The 24,826-nt window shown below is 44.6% G+C and overlaps 1 protein-coding gene, 1 long non-coding RNA gene and 1 pseudogene across 5 annotated transcripts; 2 read left to right on the top strand and 1 right to left on the bottom strand.

The window, feature by feature from the left end:
- Nucleotides 1–4,086: 4,086 nt before the first annotated feature.
- On the bottom strand, nt 4,087–12,457 carry LOC120685641 (annotated as a pseudogene).
- Nucleotides 12,458–12,909: 452 nt separating this feature from the next.
- On the top strand, nt 12,910–18,398 carry LOC120685646. 4 transcript variants are annotated; one of them, XR_005679677.1, is made up of 6 exons: nt 12,910–13,023; nt 16,972–17,036; nt 17,139–17,190; nt 17,280–17,329; nt 17,407–17,496; nt 18,133–18,398. XR_005679677.1 is itself a non-coding variant. In XM_039967699.1 (5 exons), the coding sequence occupies exons 1-5, from the start codon at nt 12,930–12,932 to the stop codon at nt 18,226–18,228; spliced, it is 357 nt and encodes a 118-aa protein (XP_039823633.1). In that variant the 5' UTR covers nt 12,910–12,929; the 3' UTR covers nt 18,229–18,398. The 4 variants fall into 4 exon arrangements, 2 of the variants coding, with proteins under 2 accessions (XP_039823633.1, XP_039823634.1); XR_005679676.1 differs by lacking the exon at nt 18,133–18,398 and adding an exon at nt 17,596–17,895; XM_039967699.1 differs by lacking the exon at nt 17,407–17,496.
- Nucleotides 18,399–18,470: 72 nt separating this feature from the next.
- On the top strand, nt 18,471–20,831 carry LOC120685652. The gene is made up of 3 exons (XR_005679682.1): nt 18,471–18,856; nt 18,940–20,544; nt 20,630–20,831. It is a non-coding gene; the product is annotated as an uncharacterized LOC120685652 (long non-coding RNA).
- Nucleotides 20,832–24,826: the final 3,995 nt, after the last annotated feature.

Raw genomic sequence — 24,826 nt, 5'->3', positions numbered from 1 at the left:
GAATTGGGAAAGCACCTAGATTTCATCCAAACAGCTCCATGTATTGATTTTCGTACTCTTTTGCTTCACCAAAGCAAAAAAAAATTCACTCTTATGAAAGTTTATTTTCAGCCCTAATAACTGTTCAAAAACACAAAGAATTAACTTCATGTTGTGAGCCTGTTCGAGGTTATGTTCTAAGAATAGAATGGTGTCAGCAGCGTATTGTAGGATAGATAAGCCACCATCTACAATATGGGGCACCACACCACGCAGCTGATCCTCTGTTTTCGCTCTATTTATGAAGATGTGAGCATATCGGACACAATATTAAATAGTATCGGTGAGAGAGGATCCCCTTGTCGAAATCCTTTTTTTGTTTGGAAGAATGGTTCTACTTCATCATTTACATTGATCGCTATACTCCTGCCAGAAAATGAAGGATTTAATCCAACCAATCCACTTGGGTGAAAATCCTTTCATCTCCAATGTTTGCATTAAGAAATCCCACCGCACTTTGTCATACGCCTTTTCAAAGTCTATTTTTAAAATTACCCCACTCTGATTTTTGTGATGTAACTCATGGCCTGTTCCATGGAGAATGATCACCCCTTCAAGTATATTACGGCCTCGCATAAAAGCTATTTGTGTGGGACTGATCAGATGATCTGCAACTTAGTTAAAGCGAACAGTCGCGACATTCGTGAAAATTTTAAAACTTACATTCAATAAGCAAATGGGCATGTACTGCTGGATTTTACTTTCATCTTGTGTTTTAAGTAGCAACATAATGACCCCGAAATTCAGGCTGAACAAAGGGAGACCACCACTGTGTAATTCATGGAACATTTGCATCAGATCCCCTTTGATGGGCTCCTAAAAATGCAGCTAAAATTTAGCTAGGGAACCATCCGGGCTCGGAGCTCTATTGGATGCTGCCTGCCAGGCAGCTCCGATGCTAGGCAGCGTCCCCAGGCGTTCGACTTCGATCGCCTGGCGCTGCGATTGATTGCCTGACCGTGCGGCTGCGGTTTTGAGCGTGCAGGCGGTATCAGACCAGCGCGCACGGGTCCACTGCAGGCGCAGGCGGCATGGGCTCCTACGGCGCGGTTGCTGGCGCAGGCTCCTACGGAGGCTTGTGCGCCGCACGGCTGCTCCCTCCCATGCGACCAGAGTAAATTGTTCTTCATTTGTTCTTTAGCAGGATGTTTTTGCTTACCATATGATTAGGATTCGGGATAGGCTAATACCAGTAGGGGTAAAATGGTCTTTTCACATGGCTGCTAACACCATTAACAATCAAAACTAATGGAAGGGCTAGATTAGGGAAAGAATGTAGTTAAGGGGACATATAGGGAAGTTTTAAAAAAAATGAGATCAAGGAAGGAAAAGCAACTTTAAAAGGGTCGTATAGGGAATTTTTTTTATTTTTTTAAGCCTGCTTGCTGCATTGAAACTTTCTAGGAGTGGGTGACGGATGATCCACTCCTAGAAATGCCATTTCTAGAGGCGGGTCACCCATCACCCGCCTCCTAAAATGACGGCCTGTGCATTTTCATAGGCCGGTGATAGAGTGACCTGCCCCTATAAATGTTTTTCTAGTGGCAAGTCTGTTGCTACAGTAGCCCCACTCCCTTTACAATCGCGGGTTACTTTTTAATCCACTCTAGGAAAAAAAATAGGGGTGTTTGGCTGCCTACTCTCGCGTGATTGCGAGTCAACAGGGATGACAATACTGTTGGCTATTCTGAGGCTTGATCTCTTGCGGAATGGCTTAAATAGCGATGGCACTTGCATATCATTTCCGTTGGAGATGCTTTTATTAGTTACTCTTTCCGTCCAAAAAAACAAATTATCCTAGGAATTCTAGGAAAAATTAACAAGAAGGTAAAATGACCTAATTGATTGTCCCTATTTATTATCCACATTTAGCACAAATTAATTTTTTTTCATGCACATGCACTTTTTAAATAAGGTAAGATAACTTATTTTTTGGGATAAATTTTGAATTCTAGAGTGACTTGTTTTTTGGGGAACACATGCTCTTTCTTTCTTACTGTGATTGATCTATCGTCGTATGATTACCTTTTTTGCGACCGTGCCTTAGCACATTTTTCGTTAAGAAGAAAGCAGTTACAGACACAATTTTGATGCGGCCAAACAGAACTTGACCAACACAATAGCACAAAGAACTAATAATAGAGAAACACTGAAAAAACACACAAACACTGAAAAAACTCACACCGACAACACAGGCAGCAGCAAGCAGCACGGAGAGGACATCAACCTAAGGACACAACATCATACAAGTGAACCTGCAAAAAGATAATACATCTCCATGGTTGCACCAAGGGTCCCAGCAGTAGAGCATCCACCGGCAATATCCGCAAGAGCCGAAGACAACCAAAGCGGCAAAGTATCCATCCGAACCAAGAGGTGGCAAAGCACCCATCCAAGTAGCACGACCAAGGCGGAAACATCCGCAAGAGCCGACGACAACCAAGGCGGCAAAGTATCTGCCCGAACCAAGAAAGGTGGCAAAGCATCCACCAAAGAACATGATCAAGGCGGGAAAGCATCCGCACACAACAAATAGCAACAAGCAAGGCGGCAAAGCATCCGCCAGCATATAGCGACCTAGGCAATCATAGTGATGAATGTGAAATGAGGCGGAGGGGTTTAGGTAGGAATGATGATGGAGACCAACGCCGAAGAAACCAAGCCACGAACGACGCCACGACCAGCCAGCAGCAGAGCTCCAAAACGACGCCTCAAACGAGGGTGTGACGCCAATAGCGCCACCATCGCTCGGCCACAAAGCCTAGGTTTTCACCAGGAGAGCATGCCGGAAAGAAGGGAAGAAGGGTTGACTGGATGACACCAAGAAGGTAGACGATGCCCGCGAGCATCGCCGTCATCAACCTGCAAATGGGCAAACGACTTTCGCCACAACCCTCATTCCCTCCATAGATCAGGCGACTTGTCGCCCAAGCAGCCCAAGCGCCGTTCCAGCCGGCGGCGACACCAAGCGCATGGTCACCGGCAGACCACCCACGACAGCCCAGAGGATCTCCTCCCGGCCCGAAAAACAGCAGCCTAGTAGCGGGACGGCGGCCCCAACCGCGGGCGGCACGCCGTGCCGGCAACGGCGGCAGCCCGAACCACGGCCCCGTCAAGGGAGCAGCGGCGCACGACCCCAAGGCGGCGGCGGGGTGGTAGAGGGAGGGGAGACGCGCCCTAGCCGGAAACGCGCGGATCCGGTGGAGGAAGGGGCGGATCCGACCCCCGGCGGCGCGGATCCGGTGGCCGGCGACGCCGCCACATAGGGCCCCGGCCACCCACGGCCACGGAGCAGGCAGCGATGCAGAGAAGGGGCAGATCATGCGCGTGGTGGAGAGGAAACCGTCGGGGGAGCGCGGAATGGGCCTCCGACAGCCGGCAGCGGCGGGATCCGGTGGTGGCAGGTCACCTAGGTTTGGGGCTGAGGGAAAGTGGAGGGTGGGAGGGAGAGAGAGAGACATTGCGCGAGCTGGTCCGGCTTTGAGCCAGCCGCCGGCCGCCACCACTGCCGGCCGGTTGGCGGCAGCGGCGGCAGTCGCTGGAGCTCGTGAGGTGGGGATGGGGCGGCGGCGGATGTGTGCTCGTGGGACAAAGAGAGAAGCGTGCTTCCAAAACCTCAGGGTGTGTTTAGTTGGTGAAAAAGTTTGGATTTTTGGTACTATAACACATTTCATTGTTACTTGACAAATAATATCCAATTATAGACTAATTAGTCTTAAAAGATTCAGCTCGTGCTAATCAGTTAGACTGTGTAATTAGTTATTTTTTTCAACTGTATTTAATGCTTCATGCATATGTCCGAAAATTTGATGTGACGGGTACTATGCAATTTTTTTTGAAAACTAAACAGCGCCTCAGTCATCGTCATATGATTACTGATTTCTTCTTTTTTTGTTGCTCGTTCCTATCGAGGCAGTTAAGGGTCTAGACAAGGGAGACTCTAACCTCCACTTTATAAAGTGATTGCTCAGAGTTATTCACTGAATGGATGATCAGAATTTGGTATATGCAGAGAGAATCGAAAATTGAGAGATTCCCCATAGCATGGAGATGAAAATATCGAATGCATTATTGGCAAAATCAAGTCAAATTCAAATGGCACTTGTTCTTGCAATAAAATCAAGCAGAGAGCAACTGAATAAGCAGCACAAATACTTGGGCGAGCTTCCCAAAGACAAATATAAAAATTTCACAATTTTTAAGCAGTTCTACAGTCACCAGTAAATTGATTCAGATTGAAATGTGGAGCCCTGCCGAAGATGTCAATGACTCAGTAACAGTATGTTGGAGACGGTTGCAAGTGCTAGATCCATAGAAGAACAATAATGCAGAAGGAACCAATCCACCACGCCTAAACACGAATCTCTAGGACATGCTGCATCTTATGGTGCATCTCGCTCTTGTTCCACTGAGATAGAAAGCCCCTGTGCAGGTTCACCAGCCAGAGCTTCTTCAGGGAGCGAAGCAATTCGATGCCTTGAGGGACCTTATCTAGCTCCACCAGGGACACAATGTACAGACCTTCAATGCATGGGAGGGCGCCTTTTCCTATCACCAGCTGGTTGACATTAGGCATGTGCTTCAACACAAGCATCTTAAGGTGGGGAAATGATCCTTCAGGAAGAACCAATGTCTTTGCACTACGAATGTTGTTAAAGTCTCAGGTTTGTGAGGTTTGGCATGTGTGGTGCGAGCATCTCCAGTGGAACTTCCCCAAGTTCACACCAACTTAGAGCTAAATACCTGAGATGTCTCCCATGGCCTTGAAATATCGGGCACTGCAGTGTTCCCTTAGCCCATTGCCCTCTGATAATCAACCTATGAAGTTCTGTCGACATTGGTTTGAGAGCATCAAAGCAAAGTGCCTCATTTTCATCCTTTGCAGAAAGAAGCAAGCTGGAAAGTAATGGCATATTTGATAGGGTGGCAAATATATCTGCACAATCAGGAGCACAAATGTTGTCAATCCACACAGTCCTTAGCTGCATCAGTTTCTTCAGCTGTTGAGCCAAATCCTTGCTGGCTTCCACAGTCTCAAGAGTCTGCAGTTCTTCCAAGTTCGACAGATCTTTAGGTGCTTGCATTCCAATGAAGTACCGAAACTGCGACTGCTTCTCATCAGCATATGTGTCAGCTAAAAGGTGTCGTAGCTTCTTAATCTTAGAGATCCCTCGTGGCAGTCTCTCTATTTTGTTTGCTTGATGTCTAGACTATTTTGTTTGCTTGATGTCTAGAGTCTGGAGGTTCAAGAATCAGGGAGTGACCTGACCATGGAAGTTTTACTTTTAGTGATGCATTGTCTTTCCATCCATAAGATGATAGGCGTCGAACATCCTTATCCTTGTCCATCAGTATCATTGCTCCATAATTATTTGCAGTGCCAAACCTCTCATCTTTTGCAACAGCAAGGGCAAGATCTCGCACAATATCATGCATTGTACATGTACTCACCCTTCCCTGCTCATCAGTTTCCATTGTGACCAGCATATTGCGGTGGATTAGTTCCATGAGGTTTCCCTCAGCTACCTCCTCCGATGTATTGTTTTCTTTGCTCACCACAAAGCCTTCTGCAACCCAAAGCCTCACCAAGCTCTCACGTGAGATTGGGTAATCTTCAGGGAAGAGGCTGCAGTACAAGAAGCAATTTCTGAGGTCTCCTGATAGATCATGGTAGCTCAGGTTCAAAATTGCTCGGACATGATCATTTTTTGATAGCCCACTTCGAAGCTGATTGTACATTTGATTCCAAATGTAATATATCCGTGGCCTTGAAGATAATAGGCTAGCAATTGATACAATTGCTAGTGGCAATCCCTGGCACCTATCTACTATAGAAGTAGCAACCTTCACAAGGTCATTGGGGCATGTGTGGTCCTTCTTGTTATAAAAAGTCCTTCTGCAGAAGAGATCAAACGCATGAATGTTGCTCAGAGGCTGGAGATCAAGGTGATGTGTTGGGTGAGCAAGAGCAGCCACATGATTCTTCCTTGTCGTGATAATGATGCGGCTTGCCTGGAGATTTTGGAATGCATCAGACATTTGAAAGTACACCTCTTGGTCCCAGACATCGTCCAATACAATCAAACATTTCCTATTTTTGAGCTTTTGCTTTATTTTTTCTTTCAAATCATGCACATCCAATTTGTCAATATTCTACTGTTCACCACCAACCTTCATGAGCAACTTCCTAAGCAGAGCATCCATAGTGTAGGTCTGGGACACAACCATCCATGCAGGAGCAGGAAAGTTGATTTTTTCACGATCATAAACATTTGTAACAAGGGTCGTTTTTCCAAGTCTGCCCATACCTGATATGGTTATCACAGTGCTGTCAAGCTCGTCAGAATACAGCCATTTGGTTAGTGTTCTCCTGTTATCTTCAATCCCAACAAGATCTTCATCTTTGACGAGTAGAGGGAAGCTGTCTTGGGACCATTGTCTTTCCATCTCAATAAACTGGTCAGGAACAAGCTGTGATGGCTGCAACCACTGCTCTTTAAGTTCTATAACATTCTTGATCTCCTTTTTGATCTTGACCACCTCATCTGCAATTTGACTAAAAACCAAGACATAGTGTGATCCTTTTATGAAAAACTTTTTCAGAAACCATTCTTCCTCCATTTGAAGTGTGTGATATGAGTACTTGTCCATTACATCCTCAACACGGTAGGCCAGCTTTCGCACTTCCCCAATCCAACCCCTGACAACTTCATCAGTTAGGTATACCATACCAATCTTCCGTATAACATTGTTCATGGCAGTCAGTTGCTTCCTTATTTGCTCAATCTTGTCTTCCAGATCTCTCAGATTATTAACCTTTTCAGATAGTTTGGCCAGCATGGTCTTGGCAGTTTCATCTGCTAAAACGCTACCAATCTTTGTGAGAGCAAGGAGTACCGCTTCTGCCATGTCTGCTGAAGAAAATGAAAACAATCATGTTACAACCTATAAAGAAGTTTTTCATTGAAATGTAAGTTTAACTTGCAAGTCCAGACAGCATTTTTCTTGAATGGTGTCATTTATAACTGCTAGTTTTCCTGGATAATTTGTGGCTTCTATGATATTTAATTCTAATTTTTACTTTGTGAATATGTAGCTGGTTCGCTTCCTTATTTTTGCAAAAACTCAAAGGCGTGGTGATACTGAAAAGAACCATATCAATCAACAGAGTACACTGTGTCAGTACAGCAGAAAATGTATAACCAGACTTCATCATCTGAGATCTAATTGGTAATGAGTGGCTAACATAATTCTCTAATGCAGCCTCTAAAGTAGAACCCTTTTTACTGAAAATCATTACAGACAGGAGTTTAGCTAATCAGCCTTAATATCATCAATAAATTGTATAACGAAAAATGTTCAGTTGAAAATATCTCTCAGAGTAATGAAATAGAGGTCAGGCAAGCATTGAAAAGATGGACAAAACTATCTCTTGAATTCTCTAATCCAGGTTGTGCTACATTAGTGGCATCATATTTGCTACGTTTGCACATCAAATAGGGCATATATCTTTATATGCAAAGCAATCAGGATAGTGTTACTTGCAAGCTCAAACCTGATGGCAAATACAGTGCCAAGCTGGCCAATAAAGCATACTGCACAGTTATAAAGTCCACTTACATAAGAATTCAAAGGATTGTTAACATCTCTTTAAATATATATGGGAAATACATGTGCAAACCAGTTTCACGGAATTGTCATATAGCTAACAATCAAGGAAGTGAAACTGTTCGCTACACAGGTAGGATATCTTATGATATTGGGAAATGCATGGATGAGTGACGGTAATATGATAAACCCTGCATCATTATGTAAGTCATTTTAAAATTTTCCTATTATCAAGTACAGTAGCTCAGCTACAGTTATCATAACAATTAGCTGGTAGAAATGAAATTATATTACTGAAGTTAACGCCTTGTTCGGCTGGCTGGTTCAGCCAGCAGCAACAGTATTTTCCTCTCACGCCAAATCAGCTCAGCCACCAGTCAACCAGCCAGCCAGCAGTATTTTCCTCTCACGCCAAATCAGCCCAGCCACTAGCCAGCCAGCCAGCCGAACGAGGCCTAAATGTGAAAGATGGAATCCGTTGACTGCAAAATACGACAGTCGACACTATCAAAATGGATGGTAGGCTATTTCTTCTTTAAATTAGTCTAATTGCACAGGCGTCAGTCGACTTTGCATAGGGAAACTCTAAACATCAAAATCCTTTTATTGATGCAAGATGTGGCTAAAAGCACGAGATTTGTCCCACTGAAGGAAGATTGAAATGACCAAAAGAATCAGCAAAACATTAAGAAATGAACTATCATCATCAATAGGCATGTACTTGGAACCAGGCTACAATTGTCCAAGAAATTCATCCGGTTAAGAACTAGAAGCCAGGAAACTATGATCTGAAAATTCAATTCAACTGCTGTCGTAAACGGAGATGCGTATGATAGATCTAGACGCTCACCTGCTGGAGACTCGCCGGCGGACTAAAAAGGGGGCCGCAGTCCAGGCGCTCAAGTCAGCAAAACTCTGCAGCATCAAGAAGGGATGAAATGCACTCGAGGCAAGCATCAAGATTAAAGATAGAGTGATGACAGAAGAGATTGTTGCTAATAAAGAAAATAAACGGCAAGAATCGGATGGATCTAACTAGCCGGGACCCATGTTCACGGGATGTTACAGTAACTAACTGCCCACTGCGCAGCCCGCAGGCGTGGCACTGGGAGTGCAGGCTGCGCATCTTTGACAGTTCACCGGCGGCGTGAGGCTGGCCTCTCGACCCGCGGGGTCCATTATCGCCGGCAGCGCAAGACGGCGAGAGATGCCCGTTCGGGGGAAGAAGAGGAAGGGTCGGTACTGTGGGCCCGGAAAACAAATCACTCAAAATTACTTTCTTCTTATCTCACTAGTTGAATGCCCGTGCGTTGCTACGGGTAAAAAAAATTGATATACCCTATGTAGGAGCCACCTCGCACCCCTCTACCACAAACAACCAACTTTTATGACATGTACCAAGAAGAGATTAGTGTTGTAAGAATGATATTGTAATCATCATATACAAATATCCCTTTCTATTTACCTAATTACCTCTGTTACAACAAATAGTCATGGGATTATGCACGGCAAAAGAAAAAACTAATCCTCACAACATGCACAAAACATATTTTTTTTGAGGGAATGTACAAAACATATTGACCAGTCAACATACGTATGGTTTCCCCAAAAAAAGAGTCAGCATACGTTTGGATTGACACGAGGTTGCACAATATTATTTTTATTTTTGTAATACAGTAAAGCCATGGTCGCAGAAGGACATCAAGAAAAACAAGATAACATGAGAAGAACCAAGGACGGATAAGAACAATATGAGGTCGCCTTAGCGGACCGCCAGAACAGGCCATCACGCTGCTTCATGGAATCCAGCTCCCTAGTGATGCGGTGCAGACGGCGCAAGTAATGCGGTTAGCAACTACACGCAGCACACTAAGCACAAGATAACAGCAGCATGATGCAAGCAAATGTCACAGGCAAGATGGATTAAGCCAATTAGTACTTCAGTTAGCACCACAAGTAGCACAGGCAAACAGAGGCCCACAATGCAAACACCACTGGCAAGATCAAGCATTCAAGGATTACAAGCACGAAGTATCAGTTGATAAGCTAACAGGGCAGATTAAAATGATAAAATTTCAGAAGCAAGCAGTCCTTCCAAGTTCCAAGCATTCAAGGATTACAAGCACGAAGCATCAGTTGACAGGCTAACAGGGCAGATTAAAATGATAACATTGCAAAAGCAAGCAGTCCTTCAGTTGACAGCATTCTGGCATATGATGAATGTTCTGACGGATTATAAAGAGCCGATGCTGATACTATTTAGGTCTATACAGAAAAGTTTACAGCATAATGATATACAAAAGAATCATGCATTCAGACAACATTTAAGTTACTAACAGCACAAGTGTGATTTTAGTAAGCAAGCAAATAACAACATTTTAGGATCATATGGTTATGATGTTATTCATGCTTCAAACATTTGGTGAATGACAATTGACAACATAATAGAATGACAGTTCAAACATATATTTGTTTTTAACTTACCAATCCTTGGTATGGACAGATGAGTTCCTTTTATGCCTTTTAACAACATTATAGACTTAATAGATTCGTCATCAGATTCATCATCAAGAAGGCTGCCGGTGTTAGCCACCATGGTCCAGGTTTTTATCCCTTGTCCAGCCCAACCTGATTCTTGGTTATTATACTGTCCGGCATGAATATTGGCTCATGTCAGTTGCCTTATTAGACAGAAAGGTATTCAAACGGAGAATACTAATATGATCTTTGAAAAGACTTACTGCAATAGTTATCTTCCAACTTGATCGCCAAGTCGCCAGCAGTGACGTCTGGCTTAGCAATAGCACAGTTACAATCAAGTGAGCTAGCAGGTCTCAAAGGAGAATTTGACAGAAGAGTCTGCAAGGGGATCCTATCAGCAACCCTTTTCTTTGTGATTGCACTTTCTACTTGCACACGGTTTTCAGACACATCCCTTGTTTTCCGAGCTGCAGATGATAATGGTGTCAAGTTGTCCTTGTCAGAGAAGAATGCTTCCTAATCTTGATCTGCATCAACTACAAGGTTCTTGGGAAGACACTTCCTTGCTTTCATGCCTCCTGAAGATAGAGTCAAATTCTCCTTATCTGAATAATAGAAAACATCATAATCCACCATATGGAATTTTTCGGACTTTGTTGTCTCCTTATTTGAAGTATTCTTTGCTGACAGCCTGACACTGAATTATCCATCCTTGACCCAAGGACTCTCCTAACAATGGGCTTTACCTTAGAAGCAGGAGTCACATTCTCCTTGTCTGAGAACAGATCTTCCTGCTTCACAGGGTAGATAGCCTCATACTTTCCAGGAGCTAGCACTGAGTTTTCCCTATCCGGAAAGATGTCATCTTTGAATTCCAGATGTGAAATGGCCAAATGGGCACACACTCCGTCTGGCACTTCTGAAATTTTTTTATCAACTGAAGTTAGCTGGCTAAGATTCTCGGAGTCAGGTTCATTTGATTTCATCTGATTTCCAGCTTTTAGCATAGAGTTCTCATTTCCTGGAAAGTGGTTATGATTCAAATTCAGAAGGGAAATGGAATCCATCAACTCTTGGGAAGTGGTAGGCTTCAGACCTATGTGACTCCTCTCCATTACTATGATACCTGATACATTGGGGGTGATATTCTCCTTGTCCAGTGGGCTGATTTCTTCATTTCCTTCAATTTCTTCAGAATCGAATTTGTCAAATAGATTACCACAAATTGTGCTGTCAAGCTGATAATTCTCAGAATCCTCAGCAATCTTCCTTTCCACCATGTTCTCCTTGTTTAGGAGACTTCCCTCCAAGTTAAGATGGACCAAACCATCATGCTTCATTTCTGGTGTTACAAGATTTTCTGGAACAGGCTCATTCCGTACTAATAGTAGCAGCATTCCATTCTGGAATTTCTTTGAAATGCAAAGGAGGAAGAAGCCAGGTCTCTTCTGCAACTTTGCATCAACTGAATCTTGTCAGACATAATTCTCAGTTGGCTCTTTCTTATTTCTCTCCATGGCAATGCTGGCTGGGGAATCCATATGGCCCTTAACTTCTGCAATCATCTCTTCCATTTCTTTAGCTCTTTCATATTCTGAAATACCAAATAAAGCTATGCAGGCAGCACACTCTGTCCCGCTGCTCTTCTATCATGGCTTTCGAACGTTCCCTATCCCTCTGTCTTTTTACCTCTCTACTATCAAGACTTCAAGAGATCTCGATGACTGGGTACCTGCACAAGGTTATTGAACCTTTTCACCACACCTGCCGGATATGCAAGAGAAATTATACACGAGATCACTAATTACCTACCCAAAGTATTCGTTACGTCCCCAAACGGCACCCTGCCGCCGCTACTTTTATCATTTGACTCCATGTATCACAGCTTGCAAGGTAGAAAATTAGATGGACAGTAACCATGTTGGTCATGAAATCAAATATTAACTGACCAAACTGAAGATTTTAGTTGCAACTACTTCTCAAGCAGCAGTAACAAGCTCATATATGGTTTCAATAGTGACTGCTAATTCCCACAAGCCAATTGTGTTTTCCACTGCAAAACAGACTTAAGATAACTTCACCATGTGATGATAGCAACGATTCAGGTAGCATAAACCTAATAACCTTCAGGCTCAATTTTGGAACATGGCTGCTTTTCACAAAGCCTAGAACCAAAAAAAAAAACTATACAGAAAACATCTCAATGCCTAACCCAGTTTTCATTTTTGTATGACAGGCTGACAGCAGTCTAACCCATGTCCAAGCAGCAAGTAAAGTTCTATTGCTACACAATTGCCAAGCCTGCAAGTTAAAACAAGATATGAAGCACCATCTGTTTTAGAAACCTGCATTTTTTTTTGCCACTAACAGCCATACTGAGGTTACAACTCTACACATGCACTTCAAAACAGCCAAAAAATCACCCCAAGGCATTCGACTGCAGTGATGAAATTGGCTTGGAAAAGATCGAAGAGCTCGTGGCCATGGCCGCAAGGAAATCGATGGGGGTTGGGAAAAGGAAGAGGACGATGAGGGAACTCACAGGAATAGCCGAAATCCGGCCAACAGCGGGCGCTTACGGGATTGCTCGCGGCGGTGGCGGCGTTCCGGCGGACAGCAGGCTATGGGTAGGGGCAAAACCGAGTCGCGCCGTCGAGGGGATCGTCGTGGCGGCGCTGGATTGATCAGGCGGCCAACGGCGGCGCAACGAGGACGGCGGCGTTGGCCCGAGGCTCGAAACGACGGGAAGGCGCCGCCTCCACACCGCGCGTGCTGGCTCCGCTTGCTTTACTGGAGCCCCAATGACGGCCTCCGCACGCCACTCTTCGGCCTCGTACCGCGCCACGACGCCGTCGAGCTACCTCACGATCTCCGCCAATAGCACCCAGACTCAAGGTACGCATGGGATGGGGATGCAGGGGCAGCTCAGCGCGGTGGGCGGGTGCTCCTCTAGGTAGCTGGATTCATGGAGACGGGCGATTTTTCCATAGCGTTCAGAGCAAATCTCCACGATGCCCCATAAGGGCATAACCATCCATAGCGTTCAGACGTGGGCCGGCCCGAAGCACGAGAATTGGGCCCGGTACACGCCCCGGCCCGGCACAGAGGTAAACGGGCCCGGGCCGGCCCGGCACGGGCGTCGTGCCGTGCCTGGGCCGCGCCGCAGGCACGTGGGCCGGCCCGGCCCGGCACGGTTAGCGGCCGGCCCGACTCGGCACGTGGGCCGGCCCGTGAGCACGAAGCCCACGAAGCCCGCCAGCACGAGCCGGCCGGCCACATAAGGGGGAGGGGCGGCCGCGGGCGCCGTTAACCCTAGCCCCCCTCCATTCCCCGCCCTGGCTCCTCCGCGGCTCCGCCTCGTCTCCTCCTCCGCCCTCCGCCTCCCCCGCTCCTCGCCAGATCCGCTCCACGCGGCCACGCCTTCACCGCGAGTCCCCGACCTCCACCGTCCACCCCACCTCTCCGGCCCCTCCATTCCCGCCCGCCTGGCCGCCGCCTCGTCTCCTCCGCCTCCCCCGCTCCTCGCCAGATCCGCTCCACCCCGACCTCCACCACACCTCTCCGGCGTAGATCCGCCGCTCTCCGACCTCCTCCTGTCGCACGGATCGCCGGTAACCCTAGCCCCCTCCATTCCCCGCCCGCCTGGCCGCCGCCTCGTCTCCTCCGCCTCCCCCGCTCCTCGCCAGATCCGCTCCACCCCGACCTGCACCCCACCTGTCCGGCGTAGATCTGCCGCTCTCCGACCTCCTCCGCCTCTCCTCGGCCAGATCCGCCGCTCCAGTGGACCTCCTCCGACTCTGCTCGGTCAGATCCGCCGCTCCCCTCAGGCCCTCACCTCCTCCCCTCTCCTTTCTTCTACTTCTTCCTCACGAATCCTCCTGTCCCCTCTTTGCGAGTCTGTGTGGCCTGCAACTCCGGTGAGGGCGTCGACGGCAACTTCGGTCTTCGGTGCTCCGGCAAAAGGTAAGTCAGAACTCGCCTTTCTTCTCATTCTTCCTCACGAATCCCCCTCACAGTCTCTCCTCCTTGTGCAGGCCGTGAGGGACCGAAGACCGGCGATGGCCGCCGACGACTCCTACAACAATGAGTTGCGGTCGATGGGCTTTCGCGGAGATGATGAGGATGACCTGTCTGCGGATGCCGCTGAGTTGTTTGGGAGCAATGCTGCCATCGACCTGGATCCAGAAGGACTTCCTCAGGGGACGGCCGCTGGATCTGGCACTGGCAGCGCGAGCACCGCCGCTGCCACTGAATCTGGCTCGACCAGGAAGAGGAGGGCGTCCACCTCCAAGGTCTGGAAAGACTTTGATGAGATCTATGAGGTAATTGATGGTAAGGAACGTCGAACTGGTGCTAGATGCAAGCATTGCAAGAAAAACCTCACTGGTAAATCAACCCATGGTACTGGTCACTTGAAGCGGCACATTCCTATATGCCCTGTTTTGAAATCTCGTAATGCCATGACTCAAACTCAACTTAAGTTTAATCCTGATGGCTCTGTGCACCTTTGGGAGTACAAACCAGAAGTAGCTCGTACTGAGTTGTGTAGGTTAATTGCTCGTCTTGACCTGCCTATTTGCATTGGTGAGTCTGATGCTTTTGAAGAGTACATTACTACTGCTCATAATCCTAAATTTGCTAAGGTGTCTAGGCAAACAACCACTAGAGATTTTGCCAAGTACTTCACTGAACGTCGTGCTCAGCTTGTTGAGTGCTTGAAGTCTGTATCCTCTGTTGCTCTTACTTCTGATATCTGGTCTGGCAATGCTAAGGAGGATTACCTTAGTGTGGTTGCTCATTTTGTGAATGCTGATTGGCAACTAGAGAAAAGGATCTTAGGTCTCAGGTTGATTGATGTGTCTCACAATGCTGAGAATATTGCTGAGCGTATTACTTCTGTTATTGCTGATTATGGGTTAACTGATAAAATCTTTGCTGTTACACTGGACAATGCTGCTGCTAACACTAGGGCTATTAATCAACTTAATCCTGTTTTGTCTGGTTATGTTGGTAGCTTGTTCCTGCATCAAAGATGTGCTTGTCATATCATAAATCTTATTGTTAAGGCTGGTCTTGAAGTGTTTAAGCCAATGCTTGGTGCATTTAGATCTGCTATATCATTTCTAAACTCATCTAACCAGCGCATTGCTGCATATAAGTCATATTGCATTGCTGTTGGTGAAAGACCTCGCAAGTTTGGCTTGGATATGGATGTGAGATGGAATTCTACCTATCTTATGTTAAAACATCTCCTGCCCCATAAGGCCACATTCTCTGTTTTCATCACTACTCAGCATCCTTTGGTTGATGGTCAGCCACTCCTGACAGACCAGCACTGGTATGTTGCTGAAAATTTTTTTGAATTCCTTGAACAGTTCTATGATTCCACTGTTGTTATGTCTGGTGTTTATTACCCCACATCTCCATTAATATTGCATCATGTTCTTGAGATAGCTAGCCATCTAAATAATTATGAAAATGATAGAGACTTAAGATCAGTTGTGGTTCCTATGAAAGATAAGTTCTTGCAATACTGGTGTGACATACCCATGCTCTACTCCTTTGCATTTATACTAGACCCTAGGGCTAAGCTGAAAGGTTTCACCAATGTTCTTAGACTTCTATCTCAGCTTAATGGTAATGATTACTCATGCTACTTGACTGAGGTAAGGGCTGAGTTGTCTGTTATTTTTGCTAAGTATGATGAGAAGTTTGGTGGTGTAAGGTTGCAAAGGGCTGCCCAACCAGGCCCTACAGGTAAGAGAAAAACTGCTTGGGGAAGAATCTTTGGTGGTGAGTCTTCTTCTTCTGGTTCTAGTTTGTCTGGTACTACTCTTGGTTCTGTTACTAGTCTTGGTTCTGGTTCTACTTCCTCCTTGCATAGAAGAACCTCTGCTAGTGCTCTGTTGCAAGCTGCAACTTCTGGTGCTTCTCTATCATCTGGTTCTGAATTGTCTGCCTACCTGGACAGTGATACTGTTAACCAGTATGATGATGATTTCAATATCTTGAACTGGTGGCATGAGCATAAGCTAACATATCCTGTTCTTTCAATTCTAGCTAGAGATGTAATGACTGTTCCTGTTTCAACAATATCATCAGAATCTGCATTTAGTATGACTGGCAGGATTATCGAGGAGCGACGACGCCGTCTGGGCCCTGAGGTCGTGGAGATGTTGGCTCTGATCAAGGACTGGGAGCAAGCCGATGCAAGACTTCAGCATCTCATAGAGGATGAAGAACTTGAAGAATCATTTGAAAACTTATATCTAGATGTTGAATCTGTATAACTATGTAGTGTGGACTGTGGACTGTGGACTTGAACTTGTGATGAACATTTGAACATTTAGAGCTGGCTGTACTCTTTTCCTTTGTAGGGTTTTGTCCTCACGAGGTGTGGGGTTTTACCTACAAAGGTTTTTAACGAGGCAGCACCCAAAACAGCTCAATAAATTTGTTATCATGAAATGTGCTTCTGTTTTGTGATCTTTTGTGAATTTGAATCTTAGATTTGAAATCTTGAAATCATTCTGAGTTGAGGGAGTGGCAGCCTGGTGCAGATGCCTAGCCGGGCTCGGGCTGGCACGGCCCACGAAGCCCGCCTGGCATATCGGGCCGGCCCGGCACGCCAAACAGGCCCCCGTGCCGTGCTCGTGCACAGAGCTGGGCACGTGGGCCGGCCCGGCCCGGCACGATTAGTTATCCGGGCTAATCGTGCCGGGCCGGATCGGGCCCGTGCCGGGTCGGGCCGGGCTCGGCCTGTTGGACATCTATAATCTAGGGTTAGCCTCTCCCTCCTCTATCTCACTCGTTCCCTCATCTATTCATCATTGTTGCCCTCAGATCTGGCAATTTCATGCAGTGGAAACTATAGATCGGGGATGGTGATGCAAGGGGCAAGCTCGGAGGTGAATCATTGCGTTGTTGTTTCCATGGATTTCGTTGATTGTTTCCTCTTTTCATTGCGAAGCGAACTAATTTTGGGCGAATTTTTTCTAGTCAATTTTAAGGTGCTGATGCGGGTGAATTCAATTGTTGGAGGTGGAGGTGATGCACACAAAGGTGAGAAATCGTTTGTATAGGAGTCCTTGGTTTTTTCATTTGGAAATGATTTGATTTTGGGTGCTCATTTTCCTGGGCTGTATTTGTAGAGGGAGAAGCCCAAATTGAGCAGGACGGAGGAGGAGCTCCGCACATAATGGTGAGTCTTGATTCGAGCGTGGTGTGGCTGCTAATCGAATGGTACTAACGCGATGCGGCTGCTTCTATGAATTGTAGAAATTAAAGGTGTGCTGATGACGGTGCAGCTGCAGTAGGCGAGTTAGAGAGGGCGCTAGACAAGTCTGATGCCTAGGCTCCGATTCCAAGGTCAGCATTCCCCTTTGGATAGGGGTCACTTGAATTACTAGATAAGAATTGTGCTTGTTTTTTTAACCTATTTCTGGGAGTTGGATGAAATTATTGCAGGTTGTGGACTCGGGAGTTCAAGTATGTATTAAGTTGTTGGACTGGATACAGTAGCCTTAAGGACTGAACTCTATAGAGCTAATGGAGGATACAGTGTATGTGTACACGTGCATTTGCTCACAAGTTCGATCACTCGCAAAATGAATCTGTGCTAATTCTTTTGGGGAGTACCATATATTTGTGTTATGTGGTTCAATGCTCCCGTGCTTGAGGTCATTCTTTGTACTTGCAGAAATTTAAAATCGTTGTTGAGGCAATTCTTTGTACTTGCAGAAATTAAAAATCATTTCAGGAGTTGAATTCTATTCAGTATTCTATTGGATAAAAATTTCTTTGTCTCTGAAAAATAATATAGACTGGGGCAAAAGGAAGCAGAGGCCTTATGTTAAAATCGTTATTAGACAATAGCCTGTGCATGTAAGTTATAACTTGTACATATGATATCTTGATATTTTAGAACGAGTACACAGGTGGCAATGACTTTTCAGAGCCTGTGCATTGAAGGAGACTTTGACAGGTCTCTAAATTTTCTTACAGGAGCAAGTGCAGGCGAACATATTCCTGTCTCTGAGGGAACATACCAAGAACACTGAGAAGAAATGTGCTACTGCTCAAAGTTCAGCTAGTCGCTAGGTGGATTCTAGGCGCTGACCCACTGCCTAGCGTCTAAGCGGGATTAATCGCGCCTAGGCGTTCCTAGTCGTTTTTCTAGGCGGTGATTAATACATGTACAAATACTTTTTTTAGCAGAATACATGCACAAATACTTAAAACAAAAGAAAAAAATAGAAGATCAGTGCTCATGAAATGAGAAGAATGGGAAAAAGGCCCATTTAAAGGCCCAACTTGCATCTCTCTTCCGCATCCTCTCCCGCACGCCACCACTTCCGCTCCCTGCGCCCGCGCCGCATCCCGCGCCGCCACATCCCAGCGCTCGCGCCGCCGCATCCCTGCGCCCACGTCCCCGCCGCCGCACCCATGCGCCCGCGTCCCCGCCGCCAGTTCCTCTCCCGCATCTCTCTCCCTCAGTCCGAGCCCGCCGCCGCCCGCGCCCGCCGTCCAATGCCGCCCGCGCCCGCCGTCCGACCTCACCGGCGACCTCCGCCCGCCTAGGGGTCCGCCTACCCCCATAGGCGAGGCGGAACCCCCTCGACTACCGGTTAGTCGCGCCTAGTCGCCGTCTAGGCGCCGCCTAGCTGAACTTGGCTACTGCTCTACAAGAACCAGCAAAAGGCATTGTGTTTGCAAGAATCATAATCAGGTAACACATGCAACTGCATCGTGCTTTTAGTTTTTTCCTAGACACTTACCTTGCATTTTTATTTATCTCTTTCAACTTGCTAGTGGTGGCTGCGCGTTGATGGTGGCCGGAGCATGGCGACCATGACCTCTCCGATGTTCTCCTAGTCCTCTTGGTCTGGATCTCATGGCGCCAGGTTAGCATTCTTGTCTTGAGATAGACTAGCGCATGAGAACAGGGGATATTAACTTATGAAGTGCTTAACTAATATCATTAAAGTGCCTATATATGGAACATTAATTAAAACACTTACAATATTGAAGAGCATTGAAAAGTACTGACCAATATAAGGCTATAGGGTTATGAAGTGTTTATTTTATTGAAACTACTGGTAGCTGGAATGTAAAATGCTTAAATGATATTATCAGAATGCGTACTTAGTATCCTCTAAAATACTTATGATGTGTTCCTTATTATGATACTATCAAGAAATTTTCATTTTATTCTGTACTGATGCGTACTTGATAAGTTATAAGAATCTGGTACAAATCTCACTAAGTGGATTTTATAGGGATGAAACAGTTTTTTTTTTGTTTTTTTGGGGGGGGGATCCCATCCCTTCCTACACGTATTTCTACACTTGTCCATACTGTTACATATGTTCGCAAAAAATATAGAACCACAACAGGAAACAAGTCAGGAGATCAGGATTATATGTATCGTATGCTAAAACAACAAGCATTTTACCCAATGTAGTTCAGCATTTTGATTTGGGGATTTTTGTGTGGTGTTTGCTTTTTGGAGATGGTCACGGAGTAGAATACTCGTGTGCTCATCCTCGGTTTGATTTTTTACGGTCATCATTCTGGGTAAACATTGCTGCTCCTAATCACTGGTGAGCTACCCTCATTGCTGGGATCATTTTTGAAATATGTTCCACACTTCATTCTAAGCAACTTTTCTATTTGACACAAACATTAATCTGGTCATAAACAGACAATAATATTCTATTAATTAGGCAAACCACCATTTATGTGTTGGCTAGTTTATGGGCATTTCTGATGTGTTTGTTTGCTCCTATTTGATATGATTGCATATGAATTTGTGTAGATTACGCGATATGCTTCACAAATCTTTATCTCAGTTTTGGCTCAGTAAATCAGCAGCTTAGCGTTTCCGCTTGAATTGCCTTTTTTAGGCCGACATCATTGATCCATTCTATCTGAGTGCTTGAGTGCAATACAAAAGATTTGCATCTTGATCATCTATAGGAAATCACGATCAAATTCTGGTGGTAGCTCGTTTAGATCCATTCTATCTTGCTTTTTGCTTTTTTTTTCTTTTTTTTTCAAACTGCAGAACAACAAATATGATTTTTTAGACAACAGTAACATATATGCATCAAAGCAATATAAGTCATTTTAACAGGCAATAATGTGTTCTAAATAGGCATATCAGTGTTTCTTAGTCAGGCAATTATGCATTTTCTTTTCTTCCAGATTTTTTGCTTAACCAGCATCAAAGCAATATAAGTCATTTTAACGGGCAATAATGTGTTCCAAAATTATGCATATCAGTGTTTCTTAGTCAGGCAATCACGCATTTTCTTTCCTTCCAGATTTCTTGCTTAACCAGCATCAAAACAGTATAAGTCATTTTAAGAGGCAATAATGTGTTTCTAAACCGGCAGATCAATATTTCTTGGTCACGTAATTATGCATTTTTTGTTTCTTCCAGATTTCTTGTTTAATCAGCATGGAAATCACTAATCAATGTTTTTTACAATTTAATCAGGTCTACAACAGTACATGGGAATGGAGGGCAACAAGCTGTATCTACCAAATCAGTTCAGAAACTTCAACACAAGCAGTTTAGTTTTGTCCGTCAAAAGCAACTTTTTCGGCATCACAAAACAGATGTGTCATGGAGAAATGTGATTGTCCTGAGAGCATATGCTTCTGTTGTAGTTGTTTCGCTGTAATTGATTGATTATATATTTTTACCAAAAAAGGAAAGATATATGTACATAATTTGTCTTTTTTCCAAAAAAGAAAGGGCCGTACGGCCGGTCTAATTTACGGCCGGCCGTACGTTAGCCGGGCCCTTTATAAAAACCCATGTAAACCACAGTAAAAAAGTCATCTAAATTCACCAAAAAATCACATACGTAGATGATATGATAATACACAATCTTGTAAAATATCTTATTCAAAACCGACTTCGTTTGTGAGATATAAAAAAACAAATTTCTATTTTTTTGGTGAATTTGGATGACTTTTTTACCGTGGTTTGTATGGGTTTTCATGAAGATTGTGGTTTCCACCAGATATGTTCTTTTCTAGAAGAAATTGTTACTTCTCCTCTGAAGAAGATTTTTTTGTTTATTTATACTCTACTATGCCAAGAAAATGCATCCACACAACCACAAATGCCAGATTCAATCATATGTTCTACAACTTGTACAATTCGATACTGAACTTAATATACTTCAAATCTCACGCCTACAGGATCATATTGACTTGATATACATGTACGATGTACAAGTGCTGAGAGGGATCATATACAGGATCCAAGAACCTAAGGCAAAGAAACACAATATATCCCTGATTTGAAAGTCAATTAACCAACTTATATTAGTAGCGTAACCTGTAGATCAAATCGAACGAACCATGATTTCCTTCTTCTAAGATATGCAAACAAACACTAGAAAAATCATCTTCAGCAAATCAAGACAGAAAATGGCGAGGGGAAAAGTATCACTTTGGTTGGATTCATGGATCTGTTGGAAAAATAGACAACTGTAAGTTTAAATTCCGAACTAGATTTATCATGACAAGAATTAAACTTAACATGCATGACTCTAACATACTAGACAGTACGTATATCATAAACATGATCTCAGAAAACATGATTATGAAACAGATCTGATCACAAAATACGTACTGTGCGGGAGCCGCCGGGAAGACGAAAGGCACAGACGAGACGAAGATGGTCCTTCGAACGGAGCGCAGCAACCGGCATTGCAGACGATGGTACACCGCAGCTCCTGACTTGTACAGAGGACGAGCCATGACGAAGAAGATGAGCAGTCGCGCTTAGCGCTTCCCAAAAACCTTATTCGCCCTCTCCCGGTGCAGGATCAAAAGAGCGAGCGGTTCCGGAGACCTGCTCTCCCGTTCGCCGGTGCACGCCGGCGCTCGGGATGGAGAAGACTACGGTGACAACGCAGCAACGAGAGGAGGAAAAATCCTAACTCAGATTTGATCTTCTTATGAATTCCCAAACCTTGGGGACTCCACGTATAGCGATCTATAGTGCACTTTTTCCATGAGGGAGGTGGTCCGTATTTAAAGGAAGAAAAACCCCTACACCCTCGTCCATTAGCAATACGGGACTAATAGATGGTGTACCTCCTCTTAGCACTAATGGGCCTTTGAGATTTATTAGGATTATTTATATGGGCCAAGCCCATAAATCTAACAATCCTCCACCAGATCTCAAATACTCATTTATAGATTTTGCCTGTTTCTCACTACTGTTTGATATACCAGTGTTTTAGTGAGGACTGTTAAGTTGAACTCTCACCTAGAGCTCCAAGATACACTTATCCACAACTTGAACAATAGACTACGCCTTGAATTGCAAGTTTGGTGCGAACAAGTTTCACTCAAAGTCATAACCAGTACATGGCCGTCAGTAGCCTTCTCCGCGGGTGGAGCATATACGTTGTACTCCCAGGTCTCGTCATGAGTTTACTAGAGATCACCCAAATCTCACAGACTGCGACGTTAGACAGTCAGACTCATATATGTGTATTCTTTTAAGAATGCTCTGTAGGACAGCACCTTTGCTCATTAGAGCCAACATAAACACATTAAGGCAAATAGCCAACCTGCCTTGCAGCAACTGATAGTATTGCATCTTTTCTTAGAGAGGGTTTAACCATTACTCTTCTCAGTTCACCATCAGCTTGTTCTCCCAAAGTCCTAATTCACGGGATCTCCGATCACATAGGTTGGGTTACCACTGTGGCAACTTATACGGGTCTCATACTCATCTCCCTTGATGCACTATCTATCACATTCCGTGATAATCCTTTTGTAAAGAGATCTGCCATGTTTTTGTCTGTTTGAATATAAGTCACACTTATCACTCCGGAGTTTCTCAACTTCAACACAAACTTCAGTCGTCTTTTAACATGTCTTGATGACTTTGCATTATCCTTAGCACTGTTCACTTTGACTATCACCGTTTGATTATCACAGTTCATAAGGATGGCCGGCACTGGTTTCTCAACCACAGGCAAGTCCATCAAGAGCTCACGCAGTCACTCTGCCTCAACAGTGGCTCTGTCCAAAGCAGTAAGTTCTGCTTCCATGGTTGATCGCGTCAAAATAGTCTGTTTGCAAGACCTCCATGATATCGCACCACCTCCAAGGGTAAACACATACCCACTCGTGGCATATAGCTCATCAGCGTCAGATATCCAGTTTGAATCACTATATCCCCCAAGCATAGCAGGGTGCCCAGAATAGTGAATCACATAACTCATAATACCTGCTAGATAGCGCATAACCCTTTCGAGTGCATGCCAATGATCAGTACCCGGGTTTGACATGAATCTGTTCAATTTGCTCACAGCAAAAGATATGTCGGGTCTCGTTGTGCTAGCTAAGTACATGAGTGAACCAATAATCTGCGAATATCTCAGTTGATCTTTGGCAATTTTCCTGTTCTTTCTCAACATCACACTGGGGTCATAAGGTGTTGGAGAAGGCTTGCTGTCGATATAGTCAAAATGGCTCAAGTACTTTTCCACATAATGAGATTGTGAAAGAGTAATCCCATTCTCAACCTTAATAAGCTTGATATTAAGGATAACATCAGCTTCTCCTAGATCCTTCATATCAAAGCTCTTTGAAAGAAAGGACTTGACCTCATTGATCACATCAATGTTTGTGCCAAAGATCAGTATGTCGTCCACATACAAGCATAATATCACTCCTCCACCCCCACCATAGCGATAGTACACACATCTATCAGTCTCATTAATGACAAAGGCCGCAGAAGTTAAAGTTCTGTCAAACTTCTCATGTCATTGCTTAGGTGCTTGTTTCAACCCATACAAAGACTTCAAAAGCTTACACACATTGTTTTCTTGACCTTTCATTACAAATCCATCAGGTTGATCTATGTAGATCTCCTCATCCAACTCTCCATTTAGGAAAACTGTCTTAACATCCATCTGATGAATGATAAGACCATATGAGGCAGCCAAGGAAATTAATGCTCGAATAGTGGTCAATCTAGCGACAGGTGAATAAGTATCAAAGAAGTCTTCGCCTTCCTTTTGTGTGTAACCTTTAGCAACAAACCGAGCCTTGTACTTGTCAATAGTACCGTCAGGCTTAAGCTTCTTCTTGAATATCCACTTACATTCTACTGGCTTACAACCATAGGGTCGTTTAGTGAGCTCCCATGTTCCATTAGAAAGAATTGAGTCGATCTCACTTTGGACTGCTTCTTTCGAATCATCTGCATCTGAAGATGCATATGCCTCTGCAATGGATGTGGGAGTATTGTCCACAAGGTACACAGTGAAATCGTCACCAAAGGATTTTACAATCCTTTGTCTCTTGCTCCTTCTAGGAGCTTCACTGTCATCCTTCTCTAGGACATGCTCGTGTTCATCGGATTGTTCAGAAGACTCGATAGGTACTGCAGGTTGAGGAGTTATCTCTGTCGAAAATCTAGAATTGCTATGCATATCTTTCATAGGAAAAATATTCTCAAAAAATGTTGCATCACGAGATTCTATAATAGTATCAACATGCACATCTGGTATCTCAGATTTAACCACTAAGAATCTATAAGCAATGCTCCTCTGAGCATATCCCAGAAAGACACAATTCACTGTCTTAGGTCCCAACTTGCGCTTCTTTGGAATAGGCACATTAACTTTCGCTAAGCACCCCCACGTGCGCAGATAAG

This window comes from Panicum virgatum, chromosome 8N (assembly GCF_016808335.1).
Source record: "Panicum virgatum strain AP13 chromosome 8N, P.virgatum_v5, whole genome shotgun sequence".
Taxonomy (NCBI): Eukaryota; Viridiplantae; Streptophyta; class Magnoliopsida; order Poales; family Poaceae; genus Panicum; species Panicum virgatum.
This window is presented reverse-complemented; position numbering and strand designations above follow the sequence as displayed.